This window comes from Oncorhynchus gorbuscha, linkage group LG25, assembly GCF_021184085.1.
Source record: "Oncorhynchus gorbuscha isolate QuinsamMale2020 ecotype Even-year linkage group LG25, OgorEven_v1.0, whole genome shotgun sequence".
Lineage (NCBI taxonomy): Eukaryota > Metazoa > Chordata > Actinopteri > Salmoniformes > Salmonidae > Oncorhynchus > Oncorhynchus gorbuscha.
Window position 1 is genome coordinate 17757153 of NC_060197.1, and position 26649 is coordinate 17783801.

Consider the following 26649-nt stretch of genomic DNA (forward strand, 5'->3'; position numbering starts at 1 on the left):
TCCACTCTGCCTTTCTGCAATTTCTCTTTGATGGATTAGTTTCCTCCCTCATCCAAGGGGCTCTCCATTTTTATGTGGCCTTTTTCAACTTCGCTGGAGCTATGGCATCAATGGTTGTCCTTAATTTGCTATTAAAGTTATCAACCAAATCATCACAAGAGGATTGCAGAATAAGTGGTGGAGTATTATTCATACACTCAAAATCTGTAGCAACTTCAGAGGTAAGATTACGTTTTAATAATGCGTTCAGTATTACACTGTGCTATGGGCAACAAGGTACTAAAAAATACAGGGGTGATTAGATAAAGCAACATCAACAATAGAGGATATGTCAGTTGAAAGCCCCTTGGTAATAACCAGGCCCAGAGTATGGCCGCGTTATTGGTGGGCCAAGTAAACATGTTGGATAAAGTACATAGAGCTCAAAAGATTCATAAATTCAATGGCCTTAGAGACAGTCTCTTTGTCAACATGAATATTAAAGTCGCCCAACACAATGATTTTATCATAGTACTCAAGGACAAGAACTGGAGTACTACCAGACCCTGTCTGTCTCTAAAACTCGATGTTGCTGGAAAAAATCCTGGAACCCCTGCAGTTAGGATGAGTCTCTTTTAAAAAGTGCTGGTTGCTCCCACATCAAATCAAAGAGACATTCCTGTCGTTGGAAAGTTTCTATAGGTACTCGTTCAGGGCAAAGAATCGGGTAAAATGTTCCGAATCCCTTCAGTAGCACTGGAGGGGGCCAGAGATAATTATTTTCTTCCCTGTGCTAGCGAGGGTGTTTAAAAATGTTTGCAGTCCTCCCTCAGTTCCTCAGATCGCCTAAAACGAAGATTGTTAAAACCTATGTGAGTGAGGATGGTGTCAATATTGGGGTAGTTGGCCAGAACCGTGGGCAAGAGGGAGTTGACGTCATGGACATGGGCTCGTGGGTGACAGTGGACCTTTGTTGATCCACAGTTCAATAGGCAGGCCAAACTTTCTCACCATCGAGTTTCCCATGATGGTGGTCGGGATGGAATCCGATGGGGAAGAGACCTGCTGAACTGCGGTGGCTGTTGTGGAGTGTGCCACTGGGCGGCCACCGGCTGTTGGTACATACCCAGGATCCGTGCTGACTCCCGGGGCTAGTAGATCCGTCTCAAGTGGGGGAAAGCTGTTTGATAGCTGGGTCAGATCTTCTCGGATAGATGAAGAGTGGCCAGATTGCCTCCCCGATCTCCCACACCTTGGGAGTTTCCAGTCTCCCATGGGCTGCGGAGTTGAGTTTAACATCTGTCTGTTGGATTGGGACAACGCCACCCGACTCGTCAACAGCTTTGCTATAGGAGGCGGTTTGCCTGGCTTACAGCAAGGTCGGTGTACTTAGAAAGCAGTTTATCCTTTTCTCACAGCCGAGCGAACAGCCAGAGGATCTCTTCCCTAAGCTGCTTGATGGTGGTGCATCTTGACAGTGGTGCAGACAAATCCATGTCTATTTCCCAGTTCCACCTTATCTTCATTGTGTAATTGTGTGGAAAACATCTGACACCAGCTGTGGAAAAAACACCGGTGGGCTAGCACTGCTAGCGTTAGCCTGATCTGTTTTCATGATGCCTAGCAGCTAACTGCTACTTAACAGGAATCCGGCAGAAAAACATACGGTTCCAGCCATAAAGCCTGACCGCGTTGCGGGAATCGGAAACTTGCGGAAACTTTAGCTATGATTAAAAATTATTTAATTAAAGAATGTGAAATGTCAGAATAATAGTTGAGAATGATTTCATTCAGCTTTTATTTATTTCATCACATTCCCAGTGGGTCACAAGTTTACATACACTAAATTAGTATTTGGTAACATTGCTTTTGAATTGTTTAACTTGGGTCAAAGGTTTTGGCTAGGCCTTCCACAAGCTTCCAGCAATAAGTTGGGTGAATTTTGGCCCATTCCTCCTGACAGAGCTTGTGCAACTGAGTCAGGTTTGTAGGCCTCCTTGCTTGCACAAGCTTTTCAGATCTGCCCACAAGTGTTCTATAGGATTGAGATCAGGGCTTTGTGATGGCCACTCCAATACCTTGACTTTGTTGTCCTTAAGCCATTTTCCAACAACTTTGGAGGTATGCTTGGGGTCATTGTGCATTTGGAAGACCCATTTGCAACCAAGCTTTAACTTCCTGACTGATGTCTTGAGATGTTGCTTCAATATATCCACATAATTTTCCAACCTCACGATGCCATTTATTTTGTGAAGTGCACCAGCCCCTACTGCAGCAAAGCACCCCCACAACATGATGCTGCCACCACCGTGCTTCACGGTTGGGATGGTGTTCTTCGGCTTGCAAGCATCCCCCTTTTTCCTCCAAACATAACGATTGTCATTATGGCCAAACAGTTCCATTTTTGTTTCATCAGACCAGAGGACATTTCATATGTCCCCATGTGCAGTTGCAAACTGTAGTCTGGCTTTTTTATGGCGATTTTGGAGCAGTGGCTTCTTCCTTGCTGAGGAGCCTTTCAGGTTATGTCAATATAGGACTCGTTTTTATTGTGGATATAGATACTTTTGTACTTGTTTCCTTCAGCATCTTCACAGGGTCCTTGTTGTTGTTCTGGGATTGATTTGCACTTTTCACACCTCTCCTTCCTGAGCGGTATGATGCGTACTATTGTTTGTACAGATGTACGTGGTACCTTCAGGCATTTGGAAATTGCTCCCAAGGATGAACCAGACTTGTGGAGGTCTACAGTTTTTTTTAGGTATTGGCTGGTTCATTTAGATTTTCCCATGATGTTGAGCAGAGGCTCTGAGTTTGAAGGTTGGCTTTGAAATACATCCACAGGTACACCCACAATTGACTGAAATTATGTCAATTAGCCTATCAGATTCTTCTAAAGGCATGACATCATTTTCTGTAATTTTCCAAGCTGATTAAAGGCACAGTCAACTCAGTGTGTGTAAACTTCTGTGATACAGTGAATTATAAGTGAAATCATCTGTCTGTAAACAATTGTTGGAAAAATGACTTGTATCATGCACAAAGTAGATGTCCTAACCAACTTGCCAAAACTATAGTTTGTGTGGAGTGGTTGAAAAATTAGTTTTATTTACACCATCCTAAGTGTTTGTAAACTTCCGACTTCAACTGTATTTTGTGAATCGTCCAAACCTCTGATATTTTTTTTATATATTACTTTTAGGCCAATTTATGCCACTTGCCCAACGCTCTTAACCACTAGACTATCTGCCTCTATGTACAGGAAATTCTCATCGCTCTGACTGTTCATGTTATTCCGTGTTTAAGTGCTAGTCTGAGCTAGGAAACTAGGAATGTCCGACTTGCTAACTGCTTTTCGTTAATCACGTACTGCGTTCAATGATGTCGGACATTTCCTCTTATTAAAAAACCCCAGAAGAAGCTAAATCAACAGCTATTTAATTTTACTAGGCAAGTCAGTTAAGAACAAATTCTTATTTTCAATGACGGTCTAGGAACAGTGGGTTAACTGCCTGTTCAAGGGCAGAACGACAGATTTTGTACCTTGTCAGCTCGGGGATTTAAACTTGCAACCTTTCGGTTACTAGTCCAATGCTCTAACCACTAGGCTACCCTGCTCTAACCACTAGGCTACCCTGCCTTATCTTTAAAAGGAAGCGTCCTAATAACCAAGGCTGAAAGTATCTCTAGGCTAACATATGGCGCTCTGTTTTTAGATCTTGACAGTAAAATAAACAAGGAGATAGACCAGATGCTTTTCAGCTTTCTGTGTAGAAACCGTACCCATTACACCAGGAAGACTGTTGTAATGAACACTTGGTGGACTGAATTTTCTGGACTTTACTACCTTAAATAATACTTTTAAGATCAATTGAATAAAACAATTCCTAAGAAGACCTACTTCTATGTGGAATTTTATTCCTCACCATGTCTTCTTTACTTTAAGTGGCCTTAACTTCATGTTGGTTTGCAATTATAATATTGACAAAGTTCCAATGAAACTTTCTGCTTTTCATCTGCAGGTTTTCTTGTCATGGTCATAATTTATAAGCATAATTTTTCTCCACACATATATTATATATGGAATAATTGGGATATATTGTATAAAAATACTTATTTGTTTTTAGAATATTGGTTCCGAAATAATATCCTCTTGGTGAGCCATCTTCTAAATGCAGAGGTTGTTTTACTTAGTTATAAGGAATTCTTATCACTTTATAAGTTCCCTGTAACACCTAAAGATTTTGCAATTGTTTTAGATGCCATTCCCTCATGTGCTGCTTTATTATTCAGGAACATGTCAAGACCTGTCCCTCAAAGCCTACCTTCCATTAATCCTGTTGACTCATCAGTAGGAAAGCTTTTTTACCTTTTGGTCCGTTCAACAACAGAGCGATACAAACCTTGTTTCAGTAGGATGTTGTATCCATGACCTTATGTCATGCCTTATTGGAATGGTTTCATTGATAATATCTGTTGGGAAAAAGTTTGGATGTTGCCACACATACCTACTTGTTAACAAAATTGTTCATAAATATTATCCTGCCAACCACTATATGAAGAAGTTTAAGGAAAACAAACTCAAATTGTACCTTTTTGTAATCACCACCAAGAAACGTGTTGCATCTTTTTTTGGCATTGTGTTCATGTAAGGAAACTGTGGAAAGACATTTATAATTGAACACATTTATGAAGAGTTTACACTATTATGGAGAGATGTACTGTTTGTATTCTTACCTACGATAGAAATAAGATGAAACTATTTTATGCAATTAATGTAATTATTATTTTGGCCAAATATCATATTCACAAATGTAAATTTACAAACAAAACACCACCCTTTCTTACCTTACAAAAATACATTGAACTATATTTTAAGACAATTAAATACTCTACTAACAAAAAAGCTGTTAGAATTATAAGTGTATGTATGTCCCTTAAGGTCCTTGTGTAATGTGATATTGTACCCCCTAGCCCAATTGTCCTTTGTATATTATTTATATATGCGTGTGTTACTACATGTACTTCCTGTATTGATTTGTTGTTAATAAAAAAATAAAAGTCGGACATTTTCCGAGTTTCCTATTCCGACTACCATGATAACGCAACATTATACCTCGGCGACATTTGCCGCGTTCACAAAGCTAGTCGGAACTATGAACTTTGGAAATGCCCGATTTGCTGAATCGTTCAACGCGGCACGTAAATAATTTAAACCAGGAAAGTAGTCGGATATGTCCGAGTTTCTAGTGTAGATTAGCACATAAAAAAATGTTATTCATTTTTACATTTGTTTGATTTAATACCAATGTTGAAAAGTCTGTATACATACAATAAGTACATAGACAATGATACCATATGCTAGGGGTAACGTTACAACAAATTACAGATTATACAAAGACCTTAAAAGAAACACACATACTGATTGTTTTAACAGCTTTCTTATTAGAATAATGTAGAATAGTCTTAATGTACTGCTCGAATTCCTTATAGAAATCACGGAAGAGTGTTTTTTTTATTAGTGAATTTACATGTATGAATGTGAAACTTTGCCATTAGCACAATTAGATTTATGAGGTAAAATGCTAGTACGTGAATTCAGAAACTGACAATAGTTGAAAACTGACCGCGTCAACCGCGTCTCAAATCACTTTCGGTAGATCGTACTTGTGATTGGGCGATGGCTAGGAAATGTGAAACGGACCAATCCCTGCAGGGCTTGCTCAGAGGAACCCAGATCCAACATGGCGGAGGGAACTGGGTGTAAATAAACACTCGTTAGACGTTTTAAAAGCTATAGCTAACAACACTCGCAATTTTGTGTATATGACATATTGTACCGGGGAAGTAAAATGTCAACTGACGGAAACAAGAAACAATTCTGGAAAAGAAACACAGCTAAGGTCCCTGGCAGGTTAGTGACGTGTTCCTTCTTGTTAGCTACATTTACTCACTGCTTGATAGCTAGCTACGTTGCACAATTGAATCTGAAAATGCATATCACACTGACTGTAACGTTAAGACATAACCAAGAATGATTTCTTGCTTTATGTTATACTTTATGGGGTTGTCAAACGTGTGCATGTGACAGTGAGTTCAGTGAACATATCAGCAGCCATTTGCTAGCTTAAGGCTAGTATAATTTAGTCGGATAGGTAAACAGCTAGCTTAGCTAACCAGCCTAACATTCCTTGCTAGCCAGTTCGCTAACTTGCTAGGGTTTTCATTTAGCTAGCTAGTAGCCTTTTCTGATTGAACTGACTCGTTGTCAGAGCGTATTGTAAACACACCAACAATGAAATAAGACTACTTATTGAACTTCTTTCTGATGTGTAGCCATGTTTCAAGTAACTTCACATTTAGATTAGCTAGCTAACTTACATGCTCATCAAATAATGAAATGGGGCATCACATTGCCATCTTCTGTTGTTTTCAAATTAAACCTGAGTAAACCAAAGTTAGTCTGCTCATTCATGCTCTACGACTTTGCTCCTTATTGGAGTGCACTTTAACTGAATCAAGGCATTAGTTTACCTTCTGTAGCTCAGTTGGTAGAGCATGGCGCTTGTAACGCCAGGGTAGTGGGTTCGATCCCCGGGACCACCCATACGTAGAATGTATGCACACATGACTGTAAGTCGCTTTGGATAAAAGCGTCTGCTAAATGGCATTTATTATTATTATTATTATTATTATATAGTTGACAGAGATGTGTTATCCACTGTTCACTATAACACACTGTAATACAGTAATACATTCATTCAATAGATTTCTTGTCAAAGCATAGCAATTGGTCACTGTGTTTTCTTTCCTCTCCACAGCATACAACATGTGTATGGGGCTCAACATCCTCCTTTCGACCCTCTTCTGCATGCTAAGTAAGTGTCTGATTAGTTGTACTGTATAGGCCCAACAGTATGTCTGAGTCACAGATGGCACCCCATTTCCTTCTAGTAATGCACAATATAGGGAATAACGTTGGGACATATTCTATAATATTGGGACATATTCTATAATGGTGACTGTTGGTCCTTTGGGGATTTAAGATGGTCATTCAGGTTGAAGTAGTGAACGTACCTGAAAATCCAGTCAATAAACTGGGTGTGTTTAGCACTTTCAGAAAATACTGAGGCCGACGTTCAATGCTATTGTAACTTCCTTAAGCCTCATACAGCGACATTCCGTTTTGGTACCAGAAGTACATTCATTTCCAATGGATCTCTGTGTTTTCCTTGCAGCATTGCATTTCAGAGGCAGTTTCAGTGCATTCTGTGTGGTGCATACATTGTATTTATCGAACATATGCATCAAATTGTATGGCTTGACAGAAATGGTAGCAGAAGGTGAATGTTGAACTTTTGCACAGATATCCAGATGATGCTTCATACCATTTTGTGCGTTGACGCTGTCAGTGTGATCTATGCGTTAAAGCTATTGTAATTACAGAAACACTGCATGTCCTAGTTTGACTGTCTTTTTAAGCACCCGTTTGACTTGATTGAGAATAGGGAATTATGTCCGCTCCACTTTAGCCTGGCTGTCTAACAGTTTAATCAACAATAGCTACATCGTTGCCTTGCCAAGACAACAGCAGATTGGCTAAAGGGCAATTCCACGGTAACAGAATTAAGCTTTGACTGAGTTTCTTTCACTTTCAAATGTATGCCAAACAAAAAACATTGATTCAAAGTTGACCTGACCATACAAATCTATTCACAATGACTATGGTAACGGAATTACGGTAACATCTCCCTTAGGTTTTTATGAGACCACATTTTCCAAGAACTGAAAAATATCGGTTCTGAATTAAGATTCAAAGATGTCTGCAGAAAAATTGTGGTGTCAGCTATGACATGGCACCTTGTTTGAATTTGTTTTATTTTGGTTATTGAACTACAGTCAGTGAGTGGGATTTACACCCGGTAATATAAGTATGGTAATGGCATTACAACATGGCTCCTTGATCTGTACTACACAGAAATGCATAATTATGGATATGATATTGTCCTCATATTTTACGAAGCACAGAAGAGGACAGTCCAATACAGCAGAGTTCAGTAAAGTATAGTACTGTATTCTACTGCCCTAATATTATACTGTACTATTGTATTGGACTGTACTCTATTGTGCTCTACTCACTAATCTGCACTTACTTCTACGATACAGTTGGTTCAGATTTGGTCCAGTCCGTTTTGTCTGGGTGTTAACTTCAAAGGCCAGGGTGTCCTGACCAAATGTGAACTACTTTTCAATGTTCATGAACGCCCGGTGCTGGTCGGTGCTCAGTGGGTGAGGATGCTAGTTAATGTAAATGAAAAGAGGGAAAGAGAGAGGGGTCATGGGTAGGTGTCAGTAAGACATTAACTGGGACTCAGACTGTTTTAACACTTGGTTAGACTACCAGACGACAGAAAGACAAAGAAATTAATTTTGAGCTGAACATAAGTGTGCCAGTGGAAGGGAGGACAATAGAAGGTGACTGTGGTTTGTGACTTATTATTTCCCATTGTAGCCAATTCAGTTGCAGGTATTCCATTACATCATTTTTTTCGTGGGGTTATATGATTATGAGTTTTAATTACATAATAATTAGTAAACAAAATGTATATCAGTAAAATGACTAACTACTGGTAGGTCTACCATTCCTTGTTACTTCTGCTAACTTTCATTGTCCTGCCTTATGAGGAAGAGTAATTTGAAAATATCTTAAAGGTATCAGTTTTTGGTAACAGAAATACAAGGTACAAGACAATATTTCTTAAACTTACTGAAGGTAAGCAATTTCTCCAATACTAATATGATATTAGTTGTCAGGGGTCTATACATCAACATTATGGTCTTTTGATGTATTTCTAACACCGTCGATTACTTTTTCTCGTAGATTTTTATCCCATTATAATTATTATTTAACTTTTTACCCCCCAATATTTGTGATATCAAATTGGTAGTTACAGTCAAGTCCCATTGCTGCAACTCCCGCACGGACTTGAGAACCGTGTGTCCTCTGAAACACGACCCTGCCAAGCCACATGGGTCTCCCGGTCGCGGCTGGCTGCGACACATCCCGGGACCAAGCCCGGATCTGTAGTGACGTCTCAGGCACTCGGGAGGCCCTTTTCCATTTGATTATCCAGAAATCAAAGCCTTGACTATGCTGAATTTTTAAGATGGAAAATGGTTGAAAAATGTATCTATGCCTTAATTTCCCCCAAATATATAGCTTTCAATTGACACAATTTTATATGTGCCTATGAACTTCACATGTCGGTGCTCATGTGTCCTTTTTGATGGAAATTCCCTAAAGCAGAGACAGACTGATACCTAGAAGGGCTTATTTCTCAGGCTGCCTGGCACCGACTATATTTGTTTATGATCTGTCTTATCACCATTTGACATCTGTTTAGATTAACACACACAGATCCAAGTTAGGCCTAATCAAATACTCTATATACGTAACAGTATAATATTCTCTCTGCTGGCTCTCTGGGCTGTGCAGTCCAGTCTAGCACAGTTCTGAATCTCCACCCATCTGCTCACATACCAGTATACCAAGTATATTCTCCCAACTGTTGGTTGTGGGTTGACAAGGAGGGAGCGGAAATACACGAAGCAGCTGATCTTCAGTAATAGGCTTTTGTTGCTTTGCCATTGAGATTAAAGTGCAGCAAGTTTAATCATGTGGTTGATGTCCACAGAGGGGTTTATTTCAGTTACTTGTTATTGTTAGGCTGAGTTCCATAGTTTTATCACCTGTCAGGAGTGGGCTAGTGACAGGCAGAGTCATATTGAACTTGGCTTTGCTTTTGTTATGCTAATGCTTGGTTTTGAATGAAAATAATTAGATGGAAAGGAAGGGTCCCCCCTCCCTCTCTTCTTCCACATGCGCTGTTTTTCAATCTTTGGTGCACACCTGAGTTTCATGGACATGAGAGGAAAAAGGATACATTTCAATAGACTTTTTATTACATTTTCCCCCTGAAGAAAACATCTCTCATACACAAAGGAAGGTTTTCTGTGAGATTGTATTTTTAATTGATTTAATCTCTTCGCAATGATTGTGTACCTTTTACAATAACCATTTTGAAATAATTTAAATAGATGCTGACTCATTGATTGTCCTTGTGGAATGGTTTTGTGGTTGTCTAATTTCTCTCATTATCGTCAGTCAGTTATTTTCAACATTGGCTTGCTGCGTCAACGTGAGAATATCCATCCGTAGCCTGTCAATATCAAAGTCGCACCTGCAGTCTGACTAATATAACTTAAAAAGCACCCGTGCATTTTTGGAATTTAGTACAAGATTATGCTCTTTGGCTAAAGTAGGCACTTTTTGACAAACTGTATTTGGCATTTGAATCTTAATGCCATCTAATGGACAGCAAGGTTGTTTGAAGTTGCCTTTCCAGAGTGAATTTGGCTCCCTGTCCTAATCTTTCATGGCCCTTCTGTTCATCCTTTCTAAGTTTTACACCTGTCCTTCAAATCACCATTATTACCAACCCCTTCCACCTTCTGCAAAAATAACATGCATTTGAAAATACATTAATCTTTTTGGTGCTTTTTGATGTCTTTTTAATGTTTTGGATGACTTCTAGTACCCTAAACTTCTCCTTATGTTTCTCCCTCTCAGTCTAATCAAAGCGGGCAACAAGCCCCAGACGACACCGGGAGGGAAGCCAAAGAAAGCCACCACCTTCCAGGAGTTTGAGAGCATCACCAGCGATGCCTGGGACGTGGGGGACGACGACGACGAGCTACTCGCCATGGCCGCACAGAACCTCAACATCGAGGTCGTCATGGAAACCGCCAACAAGGTGATTCTGTGATGTAAAAACATACACAGCAGTCAGTCATCCTTGGGTGTTTCAAAGGCGCTTATTATGCACTCATATGTCCTTTTTATGTTAACATATAAGCCCTTATAATACATTCAGCTGTTTGTAAGGAGTTCAAAAATGTAATGTATTGTTATTATCATTATGCAGGTTATCGAGAACCACAGCAAGCAGCAGGAGAAGCAGAGACAGGACGATGCCGAAGCGTCAGAGCTGGAGGAGAGAGAGGAAGAGGACGCAAATGAAGAAGAGGTGGAAGAAGAGGAAGAGCAGGGGGAGGAAGGAGAGGAATCAACCCCTGAGGTGTCGTTTGCCTCTGAGCCCAGCCCGCTTGGCGATGGCAGACTTGTGAAGTCACTGAGTGAGGCCCCCATCGGATCACCTAAGGGTAAGTTGACATCTGTCGCACGTTTCTCACTTCTCGGTCTCGCTCTCCCGCTCTCTATCTCTCGTCCTCTCTATCGATCAATCAATCAACAAACAGACAAACAAACAAATGTAAGCTTCAGGTGAGGTGACAGATGCGACTCTCAACTTCCTAACTGTCTCCAGTCTCCACCCACTCCTTCTATACACAATATTTCCTTTCTCCTTGCCTCTGCTCTGAGCCTGTTAGGCTTTTCATGTTAATTTGTAAGTGTAGTAACGGCAGCAGAGGGTGGTGTTTGTGTTGTGCTGTAGGGAATGCCTGCCTGCTGTCTGGTGGTGCAGGAGATAAGAAAGCAGCCCGTAGCCGCCCTAACACCAGTAGTTATCTCCATGGAGGAGACACTGGCTGAGCAGATACTGTCTCGTGTCTGCTCCATTCACCTGTGTTGTTCAGTACACACACACACACACACACACACACACACACACACACACACACACACACACACACACACACACACACACACACACACACACACACACACACACACACACACACACACACACACACACACACACACACACACACACACACACACACACACACACACACACACACACACACGAAGACAGATGCACGTGCACACACATACATACTGCCCCCTGCTCACACACTCCTCTTCCTCCTGTGAGAGACGACATATTATCTCTGATTGTTCTGTTCTCTATTATTGAGTCAACTGTAGTGTTTGGGTAAATTATAAATCATGGTGATAATGCAGTGCCTGTTGAGCTACCCCCTCAATTCTTGTTCTTTGTCTGCATGAAGTGATAGTACTCACACATTCCCCTTTGCATGCTGTGTTCAAACAAAGCTGCCACCTTGAGCTCAACTCATCACATAAAACCGCAGTGTTCATTTTCCTTTAGTCACATCACTATAATCTTGTTGTGTCTATCTGGTAGCTCCTCTCTACCCACTTCTATGCTCTCCCGTCTGTCTAACCTGGCACTCCCCTGTCTCCCTGCCTCCCTACCTTCTGATGTGTTGTTGTTGTCTGCTGCTGTGGTCTGTCTCTGTGGACCCAGCTGCCTAGTCCTATATTAGATAATGGCCCACTGCAAGGCTTTCATTAGGCTTCAGCACCCAGCCTGCACTCAGGCTGCTCTCAGCTAATGGACAGACAGACAGACAGACAGACAGACAGACAGACAGACAGACAGACAGACAGACAGAGAGCGAGAGAGTGGGCTGACCTTGACCCTGCAGCACTCTACACCCTCTCTGGGTCCTCCACTGTCCTCTACCCTCTGCTGTTGGGAAAAAACTAGACTCTGCCCTGTAATTGCCTGTATTCGCGGTTTTCTGTTGCTGGAATGGAGAATGGTGGTATTTGTGTGTGTCTGTTTGACGTGTGACTTCAATGGGTGCTCTCGGAGGAAAGGTGCTTCCAACAGGTGTGTGTGCGTGTTTGTCTGTGTGTTTTTGCGTGTGACCAAGTGTGTGTGCATCTTTGTGTGTGTCTGCGTGTTTATTGTTCTCAGTATCTGTCCCCTCTCTCTGTTTATCCAGATGTGTCGCTCCACAGACAGCAGTCCCTGCCCCACCGGCCCACCATCCCCATGGTGGCTCGTATAGCTGACCAGAACACTTCCGGGACCCCAGCCATGACAGAGAGAGAGGCCTCTCGCCTGGACAAGTTCAGACAGGTCCTGGCTGGACCCAACACTGACCTTGGTATGTTTCTGGATATTAATTACAGATCTAAGATCAGACGCCTGTAGGAATGGTGGTCATAGGGATCATTGAACCCACAACGTTTGAAGCTCTGATATGTGCTTTGTGTAGGAACGTTACCACTTAACCACACAGGTTCACCCCAATCCTGAACTAAACCATTTGGGGGGAAAAGATATCTGATCCTGTATCATTGCTTTGAGTTACAACACCTCTCTATCTCACCTTGCTAAGATAAAGACATCCTCTTTTAAAATTTTTTTGAAAACACCATTCCCAGCTCTGTGGTATTGAACTCCATCTGAGAAATCAAGCAGTGAAACATCTGCGGTGTTCTAACGATGCCATATGAATAGCTGAGGGGGAACTAAACTCTGCCATCTGGCCAGTGGTCACCATGCATAATCCAATGGATTCAAATGATGATTTTAGTTTTTACTTGCTCGTTCTTTAGCTTACTTCTACTGTACTTCTTTGAGATGTTTTTTATTTTATTTATCCTTTATTTAACTAGGCAAGCCAATTAGAGCAAATCTTATTTACAATGACGGCCAAACCCCGGACGACGCTGGGTCAATTGTGCGCCGCTAGATGTGATGCAGCCTGGATGAGATGAGATGGTGCTTAACTTGTGATGCAAGGCCATAATGGGGTAACGGCAGTAGCTTTGGTATAGTTCTTCTATGGGCATTTATATGGCCGATTTGAAAGTTTTATTGGTTATGCTTTCAACTTCTACGGGCTATTCTGTGGAGGATTTTAAAGTTCTATGGGTGATTTGAAGGAGTCTATTCGCTCTTTGACTCTCACTTGTTCTCCTATAAGTTTCAAGGTCTTGTTCTTTGTCAGTCCCCTAATCTTGCAGCATCTGTCTGTCTTATCAGCTCCGTCCTGGAAAGGCATGGGGGCAGATCGCTAGTGAGTTGCATTGGAATTGCTCAGGCGTGTACGCGAGTGTGTACGTGTTGTCAGACTCACTCTTAGCCCTCTTGTACCCTTGATGATTTTCCCTGCAGTCGTCTTTTGTAATGCTCTGAATGTCCTGTGTGATTGTGTGTGTGCTGTCTGTTCCGCCTCAATGATTTCAGCTTCTGTCGTTCTGCCTGAGCCAGAGGTGAAGGTGTCTTGGTGAGGTTATACCTGTGAGGGAGTCAATGCTATTGAGTCATTGTGATAGCGCTGATTCAACCCACTAGCTGTATCCATTTAGTGAGGCTTATTGTCACCAACTGTCTGTCTAGTCTATACAACCTGAGGTGAGCTACAAGTCATGAGGTGGTTCAGGGTTGTGCAGAGACATATGTGGGCGTAGGAGTGGGGTAAGTGACGCGCTGAATGTCAAAAGACCACGTCCGATTTTGAAAGGCAAAGACCATAACAGGTTCACCTTTTTTTTTGCCACCTGTTCCTTTTCAATAGACACATTTAACCTGGACAGCTCATGACTAAAGAAGGGACCACTATATAGAGCTCAGTTGATACACAAACAGTGGCAAGTTTTTTCAAGTTTTAATGTCACATGTACAAGTACAGTGAAATGCCTTTCTTGCAAACTCAAAACCCAACAATGCAATAATCAATACCAGGTGAAATAAGAATATGAAATACACAAAGTAAGTAAGCATACAATATACTGTTCAGTTCTAATACCATATTTACATGGGCAGGGATACTGGAGTGATGGAGGTAGATATGTAAAGGGATTAGGCAACAGGATGGAAGATAAGATAAACAGAGTAACAGCAGTTTGTATGTGAGCGGGTGTGTAGAGTCAGTATAAATGTATGTGCATATTATGTGTGAGTGAGTGTGTGTGTGTGTGTGTGTTGGGGTGACAGTGTGTGTGAGTGTGCATAGAGACAGTGCAAGATTGAAATAAAAGGTAAAAAAGATAGTCTGTGTAGATATCTTTTTATAGCTATTTATCAGTCGTATTGCTTTGGGAGAGAAGCTGTTCAGGAGCCTGTTGGTGTCAGACTTGAAAATAGTCTATGGCTTGGGTGGTTGGCGATTTTCCTAGCCTTATTTTCACACCACCTGATAGAGGTCCTGGATGGATGGATGGGAGCTCGCCCCAAGTGATGTACTGGGCTGTCCGCACAACCCTCTGTAGCTCCATGCAATTGAGGGCGTTGCTCTTGCCATACTAAGCAGTGATGCAGCCAGTCAATATGCTCTCAATGGTACAGCTGTGGAATCATTTTTTTAACTTCCAGAGGGGGAAGCAACACTGTCGCGCCTTCTTCACGACTGCGCGTGTGTGTGCTTGGACCAAGTCTAGTGATTTGGAAGCAGAGGAACTTGAAGTTGTCTACCTGCACCACAGACACCCCATTGATGTGGACGGGGGCGTGCCACCCCCCCCCCCCACTCTGTTTCCTGTCCATGATCAACTCCCCGGTCCTGCTGATGTTGAGGGAGCAGTTGTTGCTCCGGCACCACACTGCCAGGTCACTGACCTCCCTGTAGGCTGACTCATCATCGCTGGTGATCAGGCCAACTACCGTTGTGCTGTCAGCGAACTTGATAATGGTTTCATGCGTGGCCACACAGTTGTGGGTGAACAGGGAGCACAGGAGGGGATTAAGCACACACCCCTGTGGGGCACCTGCATTAAGGGTCAGCGTGGCAGAGGTGATGTTGCCTACCCTCACATTTACATTTACATTTAAGTCATTTAGCAGACGCTCTTATCCAGAGCGACTTACAAATTGGTGCATTCACCTTATGACATCCAGTGGAACAGTCACTTTACAATAGTGCATCTAAATCTTAAAGGGGGGGGGTGAGAGGGATTACTTATCCTATCCTAGGTATTCCTTAAAGAGGTGGGGTTTCAGGTGTCTCCGGAAGGTGGTGATTGACACCGCTGTCCTGGCGTCGCGAGGGAGTTTGTTCCACCATTGGGGGGCCAGAGCAGCGAACAGTTTTGACTGGGCTGAGCGGGAGCTGTACTTCCGCAGTGGTAGGGAGGCGAGCAGGCCAGAGGTGGATGAACGCAGTGCCCTTGTTTGGGTGTAGGGCCTGATCAGAGCCTGGAGGTACTGAGGTGGCGTTCCCCTCACAGCTCCGTAGGCAAGCACCATGGTCTTGTAGCGGATGCGAGCTTCAACTGGAAGCCAGTGGAGAGAGCAGAGGAGCGGGGTGACGTGAGAGAACTTGGGAAGGTTGAACACCAGACGGGCTGCGGCGTTCTGGATGAGTTGTAGGGGTTTAATGGCACAGGCAGGGAGCCCAGCTAACAGCGAGTTGCAGTAATCCAGACGGGAGATGACAAGTGCCTGGATTAGGACCTGCGCCGCTTCCTGTGTGAGGCAGGGTCGTACTCTGCGGATGTTGTAGAGCATGAACCTACAGGAACGGGCCACCGCCTTGATGTTAGTTGAGAACGACAGGGTGTTGTCCAGGATCACGCCAAGGTTCTTAGCGCTCTGGGAGGAGGACACAATGGAGTTGTCAACCGTGATGGCGAGATCATGGAACGGGCAGTCCTTCCCCGGGAGGAAGAGCAGCTCCGTCTTGCCGAAGTTCAGCTTGAGGTGGTGATCCGTCATCCACACTGATATGTCTGCCAGACATGCAGAGATGCGATTCGCCACCTGGTCATCAGAAGGGGGAAAGGAGAAGATGAATTGTGTGTCGTCTGCATAGCAATGATAGGAGAGACCATGTGAGGTTATGACAGAGCCAAGTGACTTGGTGTATAGCGAGAATAGGAGAGGGCCTAGAACAGAGCCCTGGGGGACACCAGTGGTGAGAGCGCGTGGTGAGGAGACAGATTCTCGCCACGCCACCTGGTAGGAGCGACCTGTCAGGTAGGACGCAATCCAAGCGTGGGCCGCGCCGGAGATGCCCAACTCGGAGAGGGTGGAGAGGAGGATCTGATGGTTCACAGTATCGAAGGCAGCCGATAGATCTAGAAGGATGAGAGCAGAGGTGAGAGAGTTAGCTTTAGCAGTGCGGAGCGCCTCCGTGATACAGAGGAGAGCAGTCTCAGTTGAATGACTAGTCTTGAAACCTGACTGATTTGGATCAAGAAGGTCGTTCAGAGAGAGATAGCGGGAGAGCTGGCCAAGGATGGCACGTTCAAGAGTTTTGGAGAGAAAATAAAGAAGGGATACTGGTCTGTAGTTGTTGACATCGGAGGGATCGAGTGTAGGTTTTTTCAGAAGGGGTGCAACTCTCGCTCTCTTGAAGACGGAAGGGACGTAGCCAGCGGTCAGGGATGAGTTGATGAGCGAGGTGAGGTAAGGGAGAAGGTCTCCGGAAATGGTCTGGAGAAGAGAGGAGGGGATAGGGTCAAGCGGGCAGGTTGTTGGGCGGCCGGCCGTCACAAGACGCGAGATTTCATCTGGAGAGAGAGGGGAGAAAGAGGTCAGAGCACAGGGTAGGGCAGTGTGAGCAGAACCAGCGGTTTTGTTTGACTTAGCAAACGAGGATCGGATGTCGTCGACCTTCTTTTCAAAATGGTTGACGAAGTCATCTGCAGAGAGGGAGGAGGGGGGGGATTCAGGAGGGAGGAGAAGGTGGCAAAGAGCTTCCTAGGGTTAGAGGCAGATGCTTGGAATTTAGAGTGGTAGAAAGTGGCTTTAGCAGCAGAGACGGAGGAGGAAAATGTAGAGAGGAGGGAGTGAAAGGATGCCAGGTCCGCAGGGAGGCGAGTTTTCCTCCATTTCCGCTCGGCTGCCCGGAGCCCTGTTCTGTGAGCTCGCAATGAGTCATCGAGCCACGGAGCGGGAGGGGAGGACCGACCCGGCCTGGAGGATAGGGGACATAGAGAGTCAAAGGATGCAGAGAGGGAGGAGAGGAGGGTTGAGGAGGCAGAATCAGGAGATAGGTTGGAGGTTAGGTTTGAGCAGAGGGAAGAGATGATACGATGGAAGAGGAGAGAGTAGCGGGGGAGAGAAAGCGAAGGTTGGGACGGCGCGATACCATCCGAGTAGGGGCAGTGTGGGAGGTGTTGGATGAGAGCGAGAGGGAAAAGGATACAAGGTAGTGGTCGGATACTTGGAGGGGAGTTGCAATGAGGTTAGTGGAAAAACAGCATCTAGTAAAGATGAGGTCGAGCGTATTGCCTGCCTTGTGAGTAGGGGGGGAAGGTGAGAGGGTGAGGTCAAAAGAGGAGAGGAGTGGAAAGAAGGAGGCAGAGAGGAATGAGTCAAAGGTAGACGTGGGGAGGTTAAAGTCGCCCAGAACTGTGAGAGGTGAGCCGTCCTCAGGAAAGGAGCTTATCAAGGCATCAAGCTCATTGATGAACTCTTCGAGGGAACCTGGAGGGCGATAAATGATAAGGATGTTAAGCTTGAAAGGGCTGGTAACTGTGACAGCATGGAATTCAAAGGAGGCGATAGACAGATGGTTAAGGGGAGAAAGAGAGAATGACCACTTGGGAGAGATGAGGATCCCGGTGCCACCACCCCGCTGACCAGAAGCTCTCGGGGTGTGCGAGAACACGTGGGCGGACGAAGAGAGAGCAGTAGGAGTAGCGGTGTTGTCTGTGGTGATCCATGTTTCCGTCAGTGCCAAGAAGTCGAGGGACTGGAGGGAGGCATAGGCTGAGATGAACTCTGCCTTGTTGGCCGCAGATCGGCAGTTCCAGAGGCTACCGGAGACCTGGAACTCCACGTGGGTCGTGCGCGCTGGGACCACCAGATTAGGGTGGCCGCGGCCACGCGGTGTGGAGCGTTTGTATGGTCTGTGCAGAGAGGAGAGAACAGGGATAGTCAGACACATAGTTGACAGGCTACAGAAGAGGCTACGCTAATGCAAAGGAGATTGGAATGACAAGTGGACTACACGTCTCGAATGTTCAGAAAGTTAAGCTTACGTAGCAAGAATCTTATTGACTAAAATGATTAAAATGATACAGTACTGCTGAAGTAGGCTAGCAGGCAGTGGCTGCGTTGTTGACACTACACTAATATAGTCGTTACGTTGAGTGTAATAGTTTCGACAGTGCTGCTATTCGGGGGCTAGCTGGCTAGCTAGCAGTGTTGATTATGTTACGTTGCGTTAAAAGAACGACAATAGCTGGCTAGCTAACCTAGAAAATCGCTCTAGACTACACAATTATCTTTGATACAAAGACGGCTATGTAGCTAGCTATGTAGCTAGCTACGATCAAACAAATCAAACCGTTGTACTGTAATGAAATGAAATGAAAATGTGATACTACCTGTGAATGCGACCGGGTTGTTGAGTTCTATTCAGAAGACGTTGGCTAGCTGTTGTCTAGCTAGCAGAGTCTCCTACGTTAAGGATGACAAATATCTGGCTAGCTAACCTCGGTAAATTAAGATAATCACTCTAAGACTACACACTCTAAACTACACAATTATCTTGGATACGAAGACAGCAAAGACAGCTATGTAGCTAGCTAACACTACCCTAATCAAGTCGTTCAGTTGAGTGTAATAGTTTCTACACTGCAGCTAATCGGTGGACGTTAGCTAGCTGGCTAGCTGGCTAGCTGCTGGGCAGAGCAGTGAAGACTACGTTAGGACGGGTCGAAATACGATAATTACGCAATTATCTTTGATACAAAGACGGCTATGTAGCTAGCTAAGAAGAAATTGCTAAGATTAGACAAATCAAACCGTTGTGCTATAATGAAATGTAATGAAAAAGTTATACTACCTGCGGAGCGAAGTGCCGATGCGACTCACCACCTGAGGTTGTCCCATCAGGAAGTCCATGATCCAGTGACCTTGGGTGTTCAGACACAAATTCATAAGCTTGGTGACGAGCTTGGAGGGGACAATGGTGTTGAACGCTGAGCTGTAGTCATTCTCACATAGGTATTCCGCTTATCTAGGTTAGTGAGGACAATGTGGAGTGCAATTGAGATTGCATCATCTATGGATCTGTTGGGGCGGTGTGCAAACTGGAGTGGGTCTAGGGAGTCTGTGGTGAGGGAGTTAATGTGTGCCATAACCAGCCTCTCATAGCACGTAACGATTACAGAAGTGAGTGCTACAGGGTAGTAGTCATTGTGGCATGAAGCTTTAACGTTCTTAGGAACAGGATTGATTGTGGTCATCTTAAACATGGGGATTACAGACGGGGACAAAGAGATTTTGAAAATTACTATGAATTTGCCTGCCAACCTTTCTGTGCATGCTCTGAGCACGCTCCCTGGAATACCATTGGGGGCTGTGGATTTGAGGGTGTTGACCTGATTTAAAGACCCTTCTCACGTTGGCCTCTGTGAGCGAGATCACCAAATCCTCTGGGTCAGTGACACCAGGCTCAATGTTGTTGTCAAAGCGTGCACAAAATTCATTGAGTTCGTCTGGTAGAGCGGCATCGTTGGGCAGACCATGGTTGGGTCTTCCTTTGTAATCCGTAATGGACTGTAACCACATGCGGCGGGCGGCAGAGTCTGTGTAATAGGATTCCACCTTATTCCTATATTGTTCTTTTTCTTGTTTGATGACTCTGTGTAGGTAGCGGGCCTTCTTGTACTTATTCCTTTCTTTGACCGTAGCATCAGGGATGTCTACAATAGCTCTGTGTGCGGTAGCCCTGTTTAGTTTAACGACAACCTCTGTGTTAATCCAGGGCTTTTGATTGGGGAAGCAGCAAACCCTCACCGTGGGTACAACGTCGCCGATGCATTTTCTAATGAAGCCGGTGACGGAGGTGGTTATCTCGTCAATCAGCACTAGCAAAGCAGTCCTGTAGCATAACCTCTGATTCTGGTGACCATTTCTCAACAGAGTGAATCACGGGTACTTCCTGTTTGAGCTTCTGCTTGTAAACAGGAAGTAAGTCACAATCTGATTTGCCGAATGGCAGACAAGGTAGGGTTTTGTTCTTGTGGGTAGAAAAGCAGTCGTCTAGGACTTTATCACCCATAGTGGCTTTGGAGATGTGTTGATGGAAGTTGGGCATCACGTGTCTTCGTGACGGCAAATTAAAATCGCCAGCAACCAGAAAGGCAGCCTCTGGGTGTAGGTTTTCCTGCTTGTTTATAGCCTTGTACAGTTTGTTAAGCGCCAGCGTGTTCTTTTTATTGGCCTGAGGTGGAATGTATACAGCATTCACGACAACAGCTGAAAACTCCCTCGGGAGGTAGAAAGGTCGGCATTTGACCATCAGGTATTCCAAGATAAATGAGCAGTGGGTCAACACTTCCACCGAGCTGGAATTAACATATCAGTTGGACTTGATGAAGATGCAACCCCCCCCATCAATTTCCCCGACTCCACTGTCCTGTCCTCCCTGTGAATGGAGAATCCATCGAGTTGGATAGACATGTTTATGAAAAACAAAGAATATTGCAGTTCCCCCTTACAAAAATGTACAATGGGAATAAAAATGGCAGGAAAATACCATGGTACTTGCACAAGTACCATGGTATTTTCCTGCCGTGGTAGTGACCAAAAAGCATGAAATTTTTTCAATTGGACTTGCTACCTTGGTACAAATAACAATGGAAAAAATACTATGATTTTGTACTAGCATACATGAATGCATGGTAGTTGTTTACAATGTATTATGATGTATTATGATGTTGTGTGTCCCACCGTTTTTGGGGGGAAAGTGACCAAAAACATAGTAAAATATGGTACTTGGCTAGTCCCGTGTAGCTCAGTTGGTAGAGCATGGCACATGCAACACCAGGGTTGTGGGTTCATTTCCTACAGGGGACCAGTATGAAAAAGTGTGAAAATGTATGCTCTCATTACCTAAAGTCGCTCTGGATAAGAGCGTCTGCTAAATGACAAATGAAAAATGTACTCACGTGATGCAACATTGACTACTTCAAATGCAAAGCGTATGCCTAGTTCCCTCTTAAACCCCTTTAGCTCATAGTGAACCACAACACACTTGGTCTAGTCATGTACCCTCTTAAAACTTGGGACCTGGATAGAGTATGGTGAGAAGAATGCATTCTGAAACCTTGAAGAATTAAAAATGTTAGTTTCTGGTACTTCTCTCATCAATACAGTTTTCAGTTGGCTCTCTCTCATTCAACTGACTTGGCTACTCGTATATGATTCTAAATAGCCAACATACACCTTATATACAAAAGTATGTGGACAAATTCAAATTAGTGGATTCAAATTAGTGGATTCGGCTATTTCAGCCACACCTGTTGCTGACAGGTGTATAAAATCGAGCACACAGCCATGCAATCTCCATAGCCAAACATCGGCAGTAGAATGGCCTTACTTAGAGCTCAGTGAATTTCATCGTGGCACCGTCATAGAATGCCACCTTTCCAACAAGTCAGTTTGCAAAATTTCTGCCCAGCTGGAGATGCCACGGTCAACTGTAAGTGCTGTTATTGTGAAGTGGAAATGTCTAGGAGCAATAACTGCTCAGCCGCGAAGTGGTAGGCCACACAAGCTCAGAGAACAAGACCGCCGAGTGCTGAAAATCGTATGTCCTCAGTTGCAACACTCACTACTGAATTCCAAACTGCCTCTGGAAACAACGTCAGCACAATAACTGTTCGTTGGTAGCTTCATGAAATGGGTTTCCATGGCCTAGCAGCAGCACACAAGCCTAAGATCACCATGCACAATGCCAAGTGTTGGCTGGAGAGGTATAAAGCTCACCATAATTGCACTCTTGATTAGTGGAAATGCGTTTACCGGTGTGATGAATCTAGTAGTAGTCTGACGGACAAATCTGGGGTTGGCGGATGCCAGGTGAACACTACATGCCCCAATGCATAGTGCCAACTGTAACTTTTGGTGGAGTAGGAATAATGGTCTGGAGCTCTTTTTCATGGTGTGGGCTATGCCCCTTAGTTCCAGTGATGGGAAATCTTAACACTACAGCATACAATGATATTCTATACGAATCTGTGCTTCCAACTTTGTGGCAGTTTGGCTAAGGCCCTTTCCTGTTTCAGCATGACAATGACCCTGTGCACAAAGCGAGGTCCATACAGAAATGGTTTGTTGTGGAATAACTTGACTGGCTTGCACAGGGCCCTGACCTCAACCCTATCGAACTCCTTTGGGATGAATTGGAATGACGACTGCGAGTCAGGCCTAATCGCCCAACATCAGTGCCCGTCCTCACTAATGCTCTTGTGGCTGAATGGAAGCAAGTCCCCACAGCAATGTTCTAACATCTCGTGGAAAGCCTTCCCAGAATAGTGGAGGTTGTTATAGCAGAAAAGGGGGGACCAACTCCATATAAATGCCCGTGATTTTTGAATGAGATGTTCGACGAGCAGTTGTCCACATACTTTTGGTCATGCAGAGTGTATACATTCTTATCTCATAGATACATTTTAATGATATAATTCTTATTATTCACTGGGTTGTTAAAAACATGAATGCTGATTGGCTGTCAAAACATTTATTTTTACTGCTCCAGTAACGTTGGTAACCAGTTTATAATAGCAATTAGGCACCTCAGCGCTTTGTGGTATATGGCCAATATACCACGGCTGCGGGCTGTATACATGCACTCCACGTTGCGTCGTGCTTTTGAACAGCCCTTAGCCGTGTTATATTGGCCATATACCACACCCCCTTGGGCCTTGTTGCTTAAACATATCCCTAAAAACACCAAGTTACAATGTTTCCCTTTGTCTATACTATGTGTGAATGTTCGTTGGTCCTGTCACCATGACTATGATAGGCTAGCTTGACTGAAGCTAACTTTACCTGATGTTATCTTCTATGCTAACGGACATTAATTAATTAATTAAACTATCAAAACATCATCGGAAAATGACAATTGGCTATATTATTACAATCAGCTTAACTTGGTGTTTCATACCCTATGCTTTATAACTCTCACACCGTAATGGTAACATTTAAAATATTTTGTTTTTCTGGTGGTTCTCTCACTGACTCACTAACTAGGCAGTCTAGCGCAGGAGCCACTGTACCGAGAGAGAGTGTGAAGAAACCACTAGAGCGAGCAGCTCTCTCTGTGGGCCAAAACAAGCACAGCACCCCTTGACTATAACTTCTGTAAATTATTCCAAAATTCCAAAGATAAGGCTACCAGATCTCACATTCTCCCACATTTCAGGTTGGCAACACAGGGAACCCAAATATGAGCAACAAAAACAGTACTATTAATACAGAAAGTATTTCCCCTTTTTCACAGCAACAGTTTCCCTTTTTCTTTGACATTACAGATAAACTAGGACCAACAATGGTAGCCTGCCTCTGACTTTATTAGAAATTTGCCCATACAGGTAAATAAATTCATCAATATAATGCCAACCAACCTCTTTTGACCTTGTGGGGTTTATTTATTTAAAGCATAATTATATTGTACAACGGTAAATCACAATTAATAAAGATGGTACCGTATGATAATTTTTGGTTGAATTTGTAATGCAGTTTCAAACCATGCTATTTCAATGAGGCAATACTATGGTATTATTTAGGATCATTGCAGTACCATCATACTTCAAAGCTAAAACCATGGTACATTTCCATGATTGACTATATCATGGTATAAGTGAAAGTATCATAGTAGGACCATGGTATATTTTTGCAAGGGCCGAGAGTCTCGTTTGTAGCAAATCTTAGATCGGAGGTCATGTATCTTATTATCAAGTGACTGTAGATTAGCCAGTAGAATGGAGGGAAGAGGTGGCCGGTTTTCCCTTCGCGTTAATCTCACCAGGATCCCCCTCTCTTGCCTCTGTAACGCCGGCGTTTTCCCTTTCGGGTAGCCCGAAAATTACAGAGAGAGCCTAGGGCAGATGAGTCGAATTAGAAGCCGGATTAGGGGTAAGTAACTGCCAATCTGATGTTCAAGAGTTCTTGTCGGTTGTAAGAAATAATAGAGGATACATTTCATGAAAATAGAGTAAAAATAAATGACAAAATAATCACAAAATAGCACAGTTGGGTCTAAGCTTGCGAAACGGCAGCAATCCAGGATGGCGAGGTCATACGAGGATTTAAAGCCATCCATATACCGATGCATGTCTTCATCTGTCTCTCTATTATTCTAGTGTCCTGGGATGAGGATGAGAGAGATGGATGGAGGCCGGGTCAGGCAGCAGGGTACAGTCAGTGATTCTAAGCCTGTCAACATTGATTATACCAGGCCTGCAGTCGGGATCTGCTTTTTAAATGGAGTTGTCGCTCCTTTATTACATATCCAAACTGACTAGTGTTAGCAATATACGTTATTCTTCAATAACACAAACTCCAAAGCAAATCAGGGGGAGAAGAATAGGTTTATTTGAGAAGGACAAATCAAGATGTTATGCTGGGAGGTAGATGTTCAGCCTCTCCTCTCCTCAGGTTTTCTCCACTGAACAAAGGAACAGGATGCCATTTATAGCCCCCCATGTACCGAATGTGGAAGACAACCACATGACTAAGCCTAGATCATCTGGAATGTAATCATGATATTTAGCGCCTTCAGTCCTGATCTTTTGGATTAGGTTAGTTATTTCCTCAGAATGATCAGGAATATAAACACAGTATTCAGAAGATAATCAAGGGCCAAACGATTTTGCATTGCCACAGACGAGATGGCAACCATCTCAGCTGTTATTAACTCAAGACTCTCAGCTGTACTATTAGCTAGGATTTCCAAAGAGCTAGCCTTATTAATAACTTCCCATGCTATTTTAGAAATACCATCAGTGGGAAAATCAATCGCAGAGAATCTCTCCGTTTCTGTAATCCCACATTTATGACTGTGTGAAAAAAGAGAATTCACAGAACATCTTACCCTAGGGTACGACATATACCAAATAACACGACCCTTGCCTCAACTTTGGTAACCAGGAATAGGCATAGGATCTGCAGATAAAGTAAGTCCCATTAGGAGCTATCATGCCATTATTGATGATATTACTGAAGGTATTGGCATAAAAAGTAGTCATAGTGTTACTACTGAGTCAATTCAGCAGACGTTAGACATTCCGCGACCTTAGTACCGTCACAGGCAGATAGCTAGATCTGTTGTCTGATCACACTTACTGTCCTATTTTGACAAACGCATGCGTCCTGGTGCAGTTGATACAAATTCCTAGAGAGTGACCTATTAAAACATAACCACCCAACAGGGCCATGTGTAATAACTAGGTAAGGTGGTCGCTGATTAGTGTCATTGGTAATCTCAATTGATGGAAGGAACTGCAGAACTAGGTACTCTCGCATGTTGATACCCAACATTCTCATCCAAATTATTACCAATAATCACCTTATGCCAATTAACATCTCTCCATATACCCAATATTTCACTAAGGTTAAAAGGAATAGCCTTTCATGGAATGCCTGCCCTTGATACGTTTTTATTTGACCTTTTATGTAACTAGGCAAGTCGGTTAAGAACAAATTCTTATTGACTACTGTGGTATAGTGTAGAGAGAGGGCTAGAAACGTATTGACTCCCCCGTGTCCCTCATCCTGCTGATGCATCGCTGTGTAAGAAATAGAAACACCACCTACTTCCTGTATCATTTCAGGTACAGTCGAGGGATATTGCTGCAGCCTCGGATGATGGATTCTCATAACCTGTAACGAAGGAAACAAAAAAGTGAAAGGACCAGGTCCTGGTTTCAAGAGAGATTGACATTTCACCTAGATATCCCTAATATGACGACTGCGGTGTACAACATAAAAGCTTATCAGGTTCTGATCATCTTACGATGCTTCTTCACCCGAGATTGATTACCAGTCGGGGGACCAATCAGTTCTTTATTCTCCAGGCCCTGCTTTGTCATCGATATCGACAACATTGCAATGAATGACATGTGTCAATCGCGATTTTTCCCTGAAC

General features: G+C 43.5%; 1 protein-coding gene across 2 annotated transcripts in view; it reads left to right on the forward strand.

Annotated features, from left to right (window-relative positions):
- Window positions 1-5139: 5139 nt before the first annotated feature.
- Window positions 5140-26649, forward strand: part of LOC124013699 (TBC1 domain family member 22B-like) — a 183674-nt gene continuing 162164 nt past the window's right edge. Inside the window, exons 1-5 of one of the 2 annotated variants that reach the window (XM_046328131.1) lie at window positions 5140-5893; window positions 6801-6857; window positions 10610-10793; window positions 10965-11202; window positions 12757-12921. In XM_046328131.1, coding sequence (XP_046184087.1) covers window positions 5832-5893; window positions 6801-6857; window positions 10610-10793; window positions 10965-11202; window positions 12757-12921 — 706 coding nt within the window. In that variant the 5' untranslated portion in view covers window positions 5140-5831. The remainder of the gene's footprint in view (window positions 5894-6800; window positions 6858-10609; window positions 10794-10964; window positions 11203-12756; window positions 12922-26649) is intronic. The other variant, XM_046328130.1, reaches the window with a different exon arrangement.